Genomic DNA, 14,643 nt, shown 5'->3' on the forward strand with positions numbered 1-14,643 from the left:
TTTAGACTCTATCCTGAGGGCCATGGGAAGCCAGCTATTAAAACAGTCTTTTAGGAAAGCAACATGATCAGATATGAAGTTTACAAAGATCACAGTGGCAATATTGGAGAATGCTTTGATGAGGCAGGCCTGGAGGCAGGGAAATGAATTACAAGATTATTTCATTGGTCTGGATTAGAGATGAGAGCCTGAACTAAAGCAGAAGTAGAGAGGAAAGGATTAATTAATTGTTAAAATCAGTGGGACTTATTAACTGGATGTGAGTGATAACGGTGAGGGAGGAATCTAGGGTGACTCCTAAGTGGTTGGATGAATGGTAGTGTCATTTACCAAGAGAAGGAACAGAAGAGGTTTCAGACTCACTGAATTTGAGCTTCCTTTGGGATATCGAAATGAAAATGTCCAGTAAGCAATTAGATAGCCAGATGTTAAGCTTTGAAAAGAGGTCAGGAATTGGCAACCAAAGCATAAAAAGGATAAGATTGAGAAAACTCCTTGAAGGACAGAAGAGGGCCAAAGAGAGGACAGCTTTGTGGCAGACAAGCCTTTTTGGTAGAGAATTGTTTATTGTCTTTGTCAGATTTTGTGTGAAGGCTAGCTACATTTCTAAATTTAACTGTACTGCATTGAAACACTATTTGTGTGAATCGTAGTGGCTCTGTTTTTAGATTGAAATGGGAGTCTGTTCTGCTGTGCTTTATGATTTTAAGGCCTCCCTGCACAAATAGATATTGCCCAAGATGTCACAGCAGCCTAAAGAAGAAAAACTAGTGGGAAGGCTCTCAGCAGCATACAGTGGAACAAAATGTCTCCTGCAGATGTAGTGGATCTGGTCCCCATTTGTCTCCCCTGTACTGCCAACAGTTTTTTCGTGGGAATCTGAAAATTTCCTACGTAGGAGAATGTTAGCAGGTCTGACTAGGACTCCTGCTATAGAAAAGAATGCCTAATTGCCATGGTACGTAGCTCCTGATGAGAGTTCATTGGTGATGGTTGTTCAGGGCTGCTGTATATGGTTGACAATTTTGTGTCATGTATGTTTTGGACAATTGTACTTAGCAGTCTTAGTCATGGTGAGGTGGTAAGAAATAGGAAAGTTTCTGCTTTCATTGAGCCATGTTTTATTTTTTCCCTGTAATTTTCTAAAGAGTTGACGGCTCTGGCAAGATTGATTTTAAGCCAAGCACTTTAAAATTAATTTGTTTTCAAAATGCCATCTTAAAACAAAATAGAAGTTAATATTTGTTTATAAAAAGGCTTTGTCTCTGAGATTCTGAATCGATTTCTGTGAAATTTGGTAATATGATCACAAATACACAGTTATTGAACAGAGGCTGTAATTTTTATGAACTTTGAGTTTAGGTCACTCTGTTTTCACTTCCAGCATGGTGAGTAATATGAGAATAAACCTCCAAAATGTCACCAGTCATTTCTCATTCATTGACACTAATTGGCCTATTATGTTTTCTTAAATTCTTAGCTGTTTAGTCATCGGTTATATATATTACATATTAAGAGATTACCATGACAGACTTAAAAAAAAAAGTTAGATCTTTTCTCTTGGTTCTTACCTAAATGTTATGCATCAGAATCACCTGAGAAGCTTTTTGAAGGAGGGGAGGAGCAAAAACCACCTACATTCTCAAGCCCACATATAACCAATTCTGAGTCATTAAATCAGGGCATTGGGTTCTAGTGATTTCAACTCAAAGGGTGGCTTGAAAAACACTGTTTCATGCTGTTTTCCCTTACGGTGTTTATGTTTTAAAAGAAGATACTTCACCTCATCTCCATTGTTTTGTCTTTGCCTTTAGGTCACGGTAAAGCTGTTAGGGACATCTGCTTTAATACTGCAGGAACACAGTTCCTCAGTGCAGCTTATGACAGGTATCTTAAGCTCTGGGACACTGAGACAGGTAAGAGCTCACTTATACTAATACATAATTATCTTATCAAGTAGCATTTTAAAATAAAACATGTGAGTGGTCTTCTGTGGCAAAATGGTACCTTCTCTAACTACTAATTCTCATTATTGACTCTCAACCTATATCACAAAATGTTTGTAGAGTTGAAACTCAGCTATACGAGTAACTATTTCACTATGAAACTTTGTTTTTACCAAATATAATTTATAAAGCAAAAATATTAATAGACAGGAAATTTTAAATCTTCCATAGACTATTTAATTGATCTTTTAGTTCCCCTACATCACCTAGCACACTGCATTGTACATATTAGAAGCATAATGGATGTCTGATGAACAATTAATTTTAATTGCCCAGATTGATTCAAATATAGGTCTAAACTTCCATGGTCCAGTTGTCTTGTATATTCACAGACATGAATTACATCATTGCATTATGGCTAGTATAATTTTATATAGACAACCATCTTTCATCTTGCTGAGTTTAAAGAGTAAAGATAATAGCTAATGTTTATTGAACACTTATTGTTTACATTATGTGTTTACACAGGTATTATGCTAAATGCTTTCTATATACAGTATCTCATTCAGTCCTTAAAATGTCCCTGTGAGATATATACTATTATTGTTATAGATGAGGAAACTGAGGCTTAAAAAGGTAACTTTTTCAGGGTCACACAGCTAGTAAAATGGCCAAATTGGGTTCATACCAAAGTCTCTAATGCCAGAGTCCTCCTTTTAACCTCTTTAGCAGTGTTCCTCAACTCTGGCTGCACATCCTAATCACCTGGAGAGATTTATCTATTCTGCAAATGATTTTACAGATTACTTTTAATCATTAAAAATCCGTGAAAAGAACATGTGATTTACAACAAAGAACAAGCAGGCTGCCTTTCCTCAGAATTTATTAAGCAAATAATCTCTAGATCTTAATTCCAGGGTTATCTTTAAGTGGCCAAATTTATTTTAGCTACTTTAACTTGGGTCTTTGGTTTCAGGACAGTGTATATCAAGATTTACAAACCGAAAAGTACCCTATTGTGTCAAATTTAATCCTGATGAAGATAAGCAAAATCTCTTCGTGGCTGGGATGTCTGATAAAAAGATTGTGCAAGTAAGTCTTTTACAGTATTTTTATTAAGATCCCAGAGCTTTGTTTTGTATCAGGGAATGGAATAAGGAATATTAACTTCTTTAATGTTTGCTACTTCTAGGGACTACTGATGCTCTCTTCTTGTTAGAAAATAGTAAATTCATAAAAACATGCAGTTGGAAATCTTTTCCTCTCTCTATTTTCCAGAATTATGATCTTTGTTTGTTTTCATAAATTTTCATTTGTCTTGATTTCTTCTCTTGTTTGATATACAGTGGGACATTCGAAGTGGAGAAATTGTGCAGGAATATGATCGGCATTTGGGAGCTGTCAACACCATTGTTTTTGTTGATGAAAATAGGAGATTTGTGAGCACATCTGACGATAAGAGCCTAAGAGTTTGGGAATGGTGAGTTTCTGTCAGTAGAAAATCTGATAATATAAAGCAAGCAATTTAAAAATTTGTGGCCAAAGACAAAGCCAGTTATTATGCGACCATTTGAATATTTTCACAACTGTGATTTCTGGCTTGCCAGTCAAACTGTTTTAACTGTTTAGTATCCAGAATGTGGAGATAAAATTTTAAACATGCTACTTCTCATAGTCTTTGGATAATCTATCCAAAGGATATTTATTTTGAGTCATTTTTCTGGCAGTGGTGAAAAGTTTGCATTGTGCAATCTTTAACATTCTTTATTAGGCATCTTATTTATCTTTGCAAAATAACTGACATAGAGGCCACAAATATATAGACTATATTGATTACACTAGAATTTGAGCATGTGATCTTGGACTCAGAACCAGCCCAAAGAAAACATTGAAAAAAATCTCCTAATATTTTAAATCTCTACATTTTGACTGTTTAATACTGAAAATTTCCTCCTGTCATCACCTTTGTTTCCTGCCATTAATAGCCCATATGGTAGAAAACAAACATTTTACTTGTAGAATACAATCAATATATTGGTTAATTTTGCTTTCCTAGAGAAAATTTAAAAAAACTAAAGTCAAGAAATACTAAAAGCTAATTTCATTAAGTATCACAGATCATGTTTTATCATTTATTTCTGAAAAAATGTATGATAATCTAGTTAAAATGAATGTTTGAATGGAACCCAGCTAGTTTTGATGGTTATGAAGCACAGCTCAACCATGGGTACAGCCTTGCAGGAAGTAGAAAGTATGTCTTCCCACCCCAGAGGTTGTTCTGCAGTAGGAGGTGTGAAGCCTTGAACTACAGCCAGTAGTTTCCTCCTGAAACTGAGTCCCTCTGGGGAGCTGAGGAGGTCCCTAACCTTTGTCAAGGTAATTTAGGTAACTGAAAATTTAATGTAATTTTACCACAGTTTCTCCCACACTCACCACCAGTGCACTCCTCCAAATTACCCCCAGTAAAGGGAGAGTTGGCTATATTTTATATAGTGTTAACATCATCCTTAAGCTCCATGATTTGAGACTATCTTATAATTAAGATCTGTCTTCAAAAATGATGTTACCTGCAGAGAATCTGATAGGGACACCAGGTTTTATATGAATCACCTTAGATTATTTAAACAGTACTCTGGAGAATGAATATCCATATACTTGCTTTATTTTGTTAAGATACTTTAACAGTTTGATTGTACTTGAACTTTTAGATGTTTCTTCAGATGTTTGTATCTTCATTTTTCGCTTCTTTTTAAAATGCGGAGTAGTATAAAAGAAATTGGGAAATATTTAAATGAAGCACCAGTTACAGGGCTTTAAGAACACTTGTGTGTATTCTAAATTTAGAGTATTGGCCAGCAAAATATTTTGACTTAATGAAGGGGTGATATTAGCAAGGGTTTTTTTTCTTTTTAGAGCTTAAATAATATTCCTAAGAGGCATAATACTATTTTATTATAAATGATGACATTCTTTAAATTTCGGTTGCTGCTTCACTTGCTGCTGAAGCCTTCCTAACTAATCTTCATATGAGGATAGGTCCCTCTTCACTGTCATCCCACAAACCCTTTGCTTCCCAGAATTTTTTAGTGCTTGCATATTTGTTCCTCTTCCCTGACAAGGTCTTAATCGTGAGAGAAAAAGACCTCTGTCTGCTCTCCATCTGTCCCCGGCACCAGCATTGTGACTAGCATATAGTATGCACTGAATATCTAAGGAAATCATTATTGTCATAATTATTAATGATATTACATTTATCGAGCCCTTTCTATGTGCCAGGTACACTAAGCATTTTATTTCAGATCAAAATGATTCCAAACTTGACATTTTTTTAGCTATATTAAGGTAAACTGGCAAATAAAATTTAATATGTTTAAAGTATATAATATAATGACTTGACATACATATACATTGTGAAAATATTCCCCCTGAGTTATTTAACACATCTGTCACCACATATTTACCTTTTTAGGGAGTGGGGGGGAATGAGAACACTTAGGTTCTGCTCTTAGAAAATTTCAATTAATTAATACAATATCAACTGTAGTTGCCATGTTATACGTTAGATCTTCAGGCCTTACCACTATTCATCTTACCACTAAATGTTTCTACCCTTTTACTAGCCTCGGCTTTTTCCCTACACTCTCTGCTTCTCTTAGTTTGACTTTTTTTTCTTTAAAGACTGCACACATAAATGATAGCATGCATTATTTGTCTTTCTCTGTTCAGCTTATTTCACTTAGCATGATGTCCTCCAAGTTCATGTTGTCACAAGTAGCAGGATCTCTTTATTTTTTAAGGCTATTATGTGTATAAATACCATATTTTCTTTATCCATTCATCCATTCACAGATAATTTAGGTCGTTTCCATACCTTGGCTATTGTGAATAATGCTATATTGAACATGGAAGTACGAATATCTCTTTGATAGAGTGATTTCGTTTCCTGTGGATATATACCCACGAGTAGGATTGATAGATCTATTTTTAATTTCTTGAGGAACATCCATACTGTTTCTGTAGAGACTGTACCAGTTTACATTTCTACCAACTGTGTACAGGGTTCTCTTTTCTCCACATTCTTACCAGCATTTGTTATTGCTTGTCTTTTTGATATTAGCCATCTTAGCAAGTGTAAGTTGATGTCTCATTGTGGTTTTGGTTTGCATTCCCTTGATGATTAGTGATGTTGAGCACTTTTTCCAGTACCTGATGGACATTTATATGTCTTCCATAGGAAAATGTCTATTCAGGTCTTTTGCACATTTTTTAATTGGGTTATGTGGTTTTTTTGCTATTCATTGTATGAGTTCCTTATATATTTTAGATATTGACCCCTTATCAGAAATGTGGTTTGCAGATATTTTCTCCCATTTCCTAGTTACCTTTTCATTTTGTCTGTGATTTCCTTTGCTGTATGGAAGCTTTTTACTTTGAGGTAGTCCCACTTGTTTATTTTGGCTTTTGTTGCCTTTTTAAGGTGTCATGCAAAAAGTCATTGCCAAGACCAATGTCAGGGAGCTTATCCCCTATGTTTCTTCCAGGAGTTGCATAGTTTCAGGTCTTATGTTCAGGTCTTTAATCCATTTCGAATTGATTTCTGTGTATGGTATAAGATAGGGGTTCAGTTTCATTCTTTTGCATGTAGATATCAAGTTTTCCAAATACCATTATTGAAGAGACTGTCCTTTCCGCATTGTATAATCTTGGCTCCTTTGTTGAAAATTAATTGACCATCTATGCAAGGGTTTATTTCTAGGCTCTCTATTCCATTTGATCTGTGTGTCTGTTTTTATGCCAATACCATGCTGTTTTAATGACTATAGCGTGTAATATAGTTTGAAATCAGGACGTGTGATGCTTCCTGCTTTGTTCTCCTTTCTCAGGATTGCTTTAGAGTCTTTGTGGTCCCATACGAATTTAAGGATTGTTTGTTCTATTTCAGTGAAACATGTCATTCGAATTTTGGTATGTATTGCATCGATTCTCTAAATTGCTTTGGCTAATATGGACATTTTAATGCTATTAATTCTTTCTATTCATGAACATGGCTTAAAGTCTGTTTTGTCTCATATAACTATAGCTATCCCTGCTTTCTTTTGATTTCCTTTTTAATGGAATATCTTTATCCCTTCATTTTCATTCTATGTGAATTAGTTCTCTTGTAGGCAGCATAGAGTTGGTTCTTGTTGTTGTTGTTGTTGTTGTTTTTATCCATTCGGCCACTTTATGGCTTTTGGAAAATTTAGTCCATTTACATTAAAGTAATTACTGATAGATATGGATTTACTGTTGCCATTTCATTCATTGTTTTCTGGTTGTTGTATAGTTCCTTTGTTTCTTCTCTCTTCTTTTGTGACTTGACGATTTTCTGTAGTGGTATGCTTTGATTCTTTTCACTTTATCCTTTGTGTTTTTATTCCAGGATTTTGCTTTGTAGATAACATGAGGCTTCCATAAAACATCCAATCATATGGATGGATAGTTAGATAAATGAAGGGTTGGTGGGGAGAGAAGATAACTTGTATCTAAATTGATTAGTCAAAAAGTAATAAATGTGAGGATCAGTCTTGCTATGAAGACAAGTAGAAGCAAAACTACCTCAGCATCCCTGGAACTGTCTTCACTACATAAAACCGACCCAGAAATCAGTTACTGGTGATACTGGCAGCTTGCTTGCCATGAAGCTAGGGAGAGTAAGGGAGGCCCTGACCACCTCAAAATGAGAACTGACTCCAACAGTAGGAAAATTATCATCTCTGGGACCTTCAGACAAGTGCTATTTGTCAAACTTTTATATCCTTTACCTGCTTAGAGTAGCACAATGATACACAAATGAAAGGAAACTTTCTAATTGGCTAAATTCTTAGATGTCATGGACATGTTTTCTCATTTTATTTTGTTAAAATATTTTTAAAAGAAAATTTTACAGAGGTTGTTATTGTTTATCTTTTAGTTTTAAATTTTCATAGATTTTTATTAGAGTTTTTTCAATTATTTCATTTCCAGACTGAAGATTATTTATAAGACATAAGTTACAACTCATTATACTAAATTATAGTTTCTAATTAGAAAAGCGTTGTGTTTATTAAATACGACTGTGCCTAGCAGACATTTTTACTAGCAATAATGACGTTCACAGGTTGTTCAAATTCATGTCTAGTTCTAGAGCTCATTGTACCAAGATCCCTTGAAATAAAGGATCTGTTTAAATTTTTTTGTTTATTTTTAGTAAAACAATTTGATATGAACCTGGACTATGGGTAGTTTAATTTAGAAAATGTATTTATGTTAGCCACTAATAATAAATATGGGGTGGGAAAAACAGTTGAATCTTTTGCAGATTGAGTCTCTTTTCAATACATTTGGGTCATTCTGATATCTTAAATGTGTAAAGCATTGTAGACTTGATAAATGATAACGTTCCCTAGGTTATGCCTGAAAATGTTTGTCTTTAACCAAGACCCTGATAGAATTTTTTTCCTAATGATTCGCTGCTTCTTCTGGATGGATGCATAGATGGATAGAGAAAATCTTTACTTAAAGGCAAATCATTGTCATTATTATTTTCCATTTAATCAAAGTCTTGGAACTTGAATCATGATTTGAAATTAAAAGTGCTCTTTTATATTTTGAGATTACATCAGATTACATGTCCCACACATTAGTTTGTAAAAAAACATTTCAGGTCTGTTATGAAAAGCAACAAGACCAAAATCCTTCAAAGTTACTAAAGAAATTTTTATCATGGAGACTATTAAAACTGAAAAGGCACTTTGAACTTCTGATTTAATGCTTTTTCTCCTGCATCATACATATTTGGAATATTTTTCATGTCAACTGAAAATAGAAGATTTCCAGGTACCAAGCACTTAATCTCCCTTACCCGTCCTGAAGTCTCATCATATCTGGAAACAGCTCAACCTGCTTGCAGAATAAGTTAAGGTTGCCTGGCAGATAAAATAAGAATGTTTCCCTATAGGCTTGCCTCAGACATCCTGCTTCTGCCTACCATGATAACATTTTTAGATGAGCTCATTATTAAAGAACTTTTAGTAAGATTTTTTTTAACATAAAGGCCAAATTTTAAATCAAATAGAGTTAAAAAACTAAATCATTGACACTGTTATAATTATCACAGAAAGGCATTTGTGAAGTAAAAGATGTATGTTAAGCAATAGAATGTCGTTTTGTGATTTTCCTTCCCCCAGGAAGTTTCCTGAAAGATTTATTTAATATATCATTTCAAGAGTATCTCTTTTGTTTCAGAGAGAGTTCTTCTGAAGATTCTTTTTAAGATTACTTATTCTATATACTATTTTTAATTTTTAGGGATATCCCTGTGGATTTCAAGTATATCGCAGAACCCAGTATGCACTCTATGCCCGCAGTGACCTTGTCTCCAAATGGTGAGTTAGTAAATAGAATGTGTGTTTTAAGTGAGCTTTCTAAGACATGGTGTGGTTTCTGTTTAAAAGAATCTTGGCCATTCCCTCCTATGGGAAGCCTGTCGCTGTGCCATACCTATGTAAGGAAATCTTCTCATTATTAGAAATAATTATTTTTTCATATTTTTTTACCCAGTCTCTCTTTTTTTTTAATAAAAATAAAAGAAATAATGATTTACAACTTAATGTTGACTAATTATCTGATTTCCATCTAAGAATCAGGGTTTTTGTTGTTTTTTTCTTAATCCCCTTCCAACAGAATCATGTCCAACAACTCATTAGTGATTTATTTTGAGCTCTTTTTCTTTTAGGGGAGATAAAAATTTGGTCTGGTTCCGCATAATGAGAACACCTTAGCAACTCACTATAAAAGATTTTCTCAGGCAAAAATAAAAAGAGTAAATCTATTTAATACTGTTTTCTGTTCCGTAATGCGTTGCCTTTTAAGTGCAAGGTAATTTGTACTGCAGATGTGCTGGCAGTATACTGATATAATTATAGCTCTGCATGAGGGTATTAAAGTGGAGGATCTGATGTTTGGGCAACATTGTCATCAAAGCCACAGTTAACTCACATAGCTGCTATGAGTGTAGAGCAAGGAAGAACAGATAATAAATAGTTCTCTCTTCCATTGAGACATCTGCCACAGGCAAATCAGTGATCATTTTTGTCTAACGCCATATGATTTTTATGAGAAGACAACCTAACTAGGTCCTATTTTGATAAATCACCATGTTGTATACTTTGTCACATTTGTCACTGCATCTACATTTCATGTTCTGTATATTTAAACTATTCTTCACAAGTGTTGTACTCATCTTTAACAAGGCCACTTACCAGCTCAGACTGTGGGCATTGTTCATGTCATTCCCTTAGTTAATAATGTCTGCAAGTATACAGGATGCGAGAAGACACTGCAGTTTAAGCTCTAGGGGCTTTGGTGAATCCTGGGTGGATAAAAGCAGTCTGGCCTTTCGGCAACAGTTACTGAAATTCTTTTAATCATAGCTTTTTTACATATAGTTTTAGTTAATAATCCTGGGTTTCCTCACTTAAAATTGATCTTTCCTTTTCCTATAATTAACATAGATAAGTCTTTCCTTCCCATGGTTGTATTGTCTATACTTACTACATATCAATTTCATTTCATAAAATTTTAGTTCAGTTCTATTAATGCTAAACTCAGAATTTCTGTATATCCTTATTTTAAAAAAATTTTATATGAAGAGTGCTCAATTATAAAGTAATAGATTTTGTAGTCCTATATATGTATAAATACCTCTTGCCAGTGACAAATCTGTAATACTTTATAGATGATATGGTAAATTTATTTTCCTATTATTATAAAGTAGTCGGGAACAAAAGAATATTAATGACTGAATGTATTTAAAATAAAAAATCTTTTTTAAATTTCAGTTTTTCTCTAAAATATTTCATTTATTGAATTTACAGGGAAATGGCTAGCATGCCAGTCAATGGACAACCAAATCTTGATTTTTGGAGCACAGAACAGATTTAGATTAAATAAGAAAAAAATTTTTAAGGGCCATATGGTAGCAGGTTATGCTTGTCAAGTGGACTTTTCACCAGATATGAGGTGAGTTTAAATCTTCTCATGTATTCTCATATCAAATATGATGATATAAACTACAGTTGTATAAATAATAATACTTCACATATCACTTTCACATATGTAATTGTATGAGCACTATGCAGATTGTCAAAATGCCAAATAAAGGGGCAAGAACAATTACAAAAACTATCTTTTACTTTTTTAAAGTTTTTTAGTATATCTCTTTATATTGCTTAGTCCTATGCCCTTCAACCACATAACAAATCCCTGTCTATATAGGCAATGCCTTATTTTCTCTCTGCTTTTCTAATAAGCAAGGCTTGGAGGACTATAATCACTACATTGCTGTGACTGAATGAACACAGAAGAATTAATTCTGTATTGCATTGTTGAAGTTAACAACTTCACTACAGCTTTTCTGTGCTGAAATCTCAAACCCAGCTTCTGAAAATTTCTAGGTCATACTAGATTTATGAAGCCTGGAGTCTTTCTAAGAGTGAAACTCTATATTCATTCCCCCATTCTTAGCTAAAATACATAGGTATAAATAATTCAGAAATCTCTGTAACCTTATCTGTTTAGCCTGGTAATTGGGCATTAGACTCCTACATGTGAGTCAATTTTAGGCATATTCAAAAGATGTTGGAGCCAAAAGTAATTATGAATGTGGTAGAATGGACTACAGTAGAAGGGGTCTAAACGTGTTTGCTGGCTTTGTGTGAAATTGGTTCTCCTACTTGTTTCTGACTGTCTGGATAGTGATTGTGATACCGCATTCATTGTGACCCTTGGGGCTCCCAGGCTTCCAAGTTAAAAATAATTTTTTACTCTTAGATTAGTGCTCATTGGGGATGATTTTTGGTAGAAGTTTAAATTATAGACTGCTTTATATTCTACTTTGCTCTTCTCACTGAGTTTTGTATATTCATATTGGTTTTTTTCCGTTAAGGTAAAAAAAATAAACTGTTCCTCATCCACTTTACCAATTTAAGGTATTCGAATAATTGAAATTTATTTTTCTTCTCATTGTAGCTATGTGATTTCAGGAGATGGAAATGGAAAATTAAACATCTGGGACTGGAAGACCACAAAACTGTACAGTCGGTTTAAAGCTCATGAAAAAGTGTGTATAGGTGCTGTGTGGCATCCTCATGAAACATCTAAAGTCATAACCTGTGGTTGGGATGGTCTCATTAAATTGTGGGATTAATGAGATTAATCCTTAAACTATCTAGGATCATTTTTGATCCAGTATCATATTTAATGATATTTAATTATTAAATGTGTTGGATGGCAACTTAATTTACAGATTATCATTTCCTTACATGGCCTTATAAAGTTGACACCTTGTTTATAAAAGAAACTTTGTAAATTTGGCTCATATAATTTCATTGGCAACTATTTTGTTCTTTATGGATATTATTTGTACAGAGAATGACCATTGACTTTCTATTTGACAAGTGGTTACTGTTGGCAGGCAGTCCGGGCTTACCCTCATGGCATACTGAAAGGAACCCTTTTGGAGTCAAGAAAGAATTCTTAGTGGATTTGGGGTTCTAAAGGAGATAATATAACTAATGACAAGTAACCAAGAAAAGTACCATGCATTTATTTACCTCTTCAACAAAAAAGAAGTCACAGGAATTTAATGTGACTCTGAAAGAAGGGTAACACCACCCACAGTTACTGCTTCCTTTATTTCCAGTGGGTCAAGTTCTAATCTTTAGGATTCAGGAGTTCCACTGTTTTTATGACACATGTTGTATATTTTTAGTTGTAAGCCAGCAATCTTCTCAGACTGCAGCATTCCTCTAACGATTAAACAATGTAAAATACAAATCAGTCCAGAGTTCTTTCCTTGACTTTCTTCCTGATCAGTATAGTCCAGGACTATTTATAATCAGAGAATTATGTTATTTTTGAAGATGGAACTCATGAGAATGAGTCAAGACTTTGAATTTTATTTGTATTTACTGTCAGTAAGGACCTGGCTACACTTTCAGAAATCAGGGTCTCTTAGGCTGTTGCCTCACAGATGTTACTGCTGAAATGCTCCTCATAGGAGATGGGGTATGAGGACATAGTTCACAATATCAACTTGTAATTTCTTTGAAGTTGTATGTTTTCTCTTTAAAATTATTCTGATTTGGCTTGTGGATATATTTGACAGAACTTTTTAAGATTGGGAAAATTTTAAACTTCTTTCCAAATCTTTGAGTAAAATTGACAATCCAAGAAAATGACTAGGGTTCCCCAGTTTGAGAAGCAGTGACTGGTTAGTTACAAAAATAAATAAATTATTTTTTTTTTAACTTCAGATTGTGAAATCAAGATAGCCTCTTGAATATAGTAGCTAACAACACTTTAGTTTGACAAGCCATTTCTCCAGTTTTATTACAAATCTGTATCAGATGTTTGAATATGGTTTGAAATGTTTCAGTACCATACCAAAAAGATTGGTTCATAGCTACTCAGAGTGCTGATTTGCAGACCAAAATCATGTTGAGTGTTCATATCCTAAGCTCTGAGTCCCATGCAGTTCATGCTGCAGTCCTTAAGGACATCTATTTTAAAAATTTTAAAAAAAATTTTTTTTAGAGCCTAGTATAGATAACTAGGTGCTATAGCCACATATTAATAAATTTCAAAGCAGAAAATAAAAAAAAAAAAACAGAATAAAAGTGGTAGAGCTATATTTTTGGACACAGAGGCACTCAAAGAAATAAGAATACACTTCCTACCTGCTGCCATTTCTGTATCTTGCCAGGAAAGGTGGCTGCCATTTCCTGAAGAGGAAAGAATTCAGTTAAGACTTTTTCTTTAGTCCCAACCACTGGGTTTAACGAATGTGAATTAATCACATTTGATTAATAATAAAAGAATTAATCATATATTTAAACTATCTTATTCATCACCAGTGTTATGTATGCTACAAATCATAATTTCTAAATCTGAGTTTATTTTATTGTTTTTGACTGTTTTTAAACTAAGCAACTAAATATAAAAGTTGTCTCTTTTTTTAAAAAAATATTTTTTAATAAAGCATTTTTGTAAAAAGTGTTATGAAAATTTTCATTCTTAGTCTCCTTTCAAGTCTGTTGAGACACCAAGTTAAAGCATTTATGGATTTTAAATGGGTCATTTTGATTTTATGGAGCGATGATGCTTTAGAGGTGAGTATGGTGTATTAATGGGTTTATTCTAATTAAATAATAAAAATACAGGACATTGCCCTCAGAGCATACACATTAACACATTTTATATTCACTCAGTGGTGGGTGGCACTGAGTTATGATGGCACTCATTTTAGAGTACACAAATGAATGTGTTTCTTTTCCAGCATAAAAAAGTCTCAAGATGATGTTGTTACTGGAATTAAGTGGTTACCAACTAACTCCTTTTCCTTACTGCAGCCTTTTTTTTTGTTCATACCCAGCACACATTTCCTTCCTAAAAGTTAGACTAAAAGTGATGCTTTATTAAAGGTTTAATTGAATGAATATTTAAATATTTAAATATTGAAGCACAAGCTGGGAATATTTTGTCTTAAACAAAGAGACAATTTTAAGATAAGGAATAGGGAGCAGCATCAAACAGGCACTTCTCTAAATAGAAAAATATAGAGTGATGCTTGTGGATGTATTGTGAGGCTGGTCGATAGCAACAATTATAGAGACTC

At 33.7% G+C, this 14,643-nt stretch overlaps 1 protein-coding gene across 1 annotated transcript in view; it reads left to right on the forward strand.

Annotated features, from left to right (window-relative positions):
• The window catches only part of CDC40 (cell division cycle 40), a 41,920-nt gene extending 28,233 nt beyond the window's left edge, over nucleotides 1-13,687 (forward strand). Inside the window, exons 10-15 of the mRNA XM_006926070.3 lie at nucleotides 1,815-1,916; nucleotides 2,923-3,038; nucleotides 3,293-3,426; nucleotides 9,276-9,352; nucleotides 10,844-10,988; nucleotides 11,997-13,687. Of these exons, the coding sequence (XP_006926132.1) occupies nucleotides 1,815-1,916; nucleotides 2,923-3,038; nucleotides 3,293-3,426; nucleotides 9,276-9,352; nucleotides 10,844-10,988; nucleotides 11,997-12,174 (752 nt within the window). The 3' untranslated portion in view covers nucleotides 12,175-13,687. The remainder of the gene's footprint in view (nucleotides 1-1,814; nucleotides 1,917-2,922; nucleotides 3,039-3,292; nucleotides 3,427-9,275; nucleotides 9,353-10,843; nucleotides 10,989-11,996) is intronic.
• Nucleotides 13,688-14,643: the final 956 nt, after the last annotated feature.

This window comes from Pteropus alecto, unplaced genomic scaffold, assembly GCF_000325575.1.
Source record: "Pteropus alecto unplaced genomic scaffold, ASM32557v1 scaffold79, whole genome shotgun sequence".
Lineage (NCBI taxonomy): Eukaryota > Metazoa > Chordata > Mammalia > Chiroptera > Pteropodidae > Pteropus > Pteropus alecto.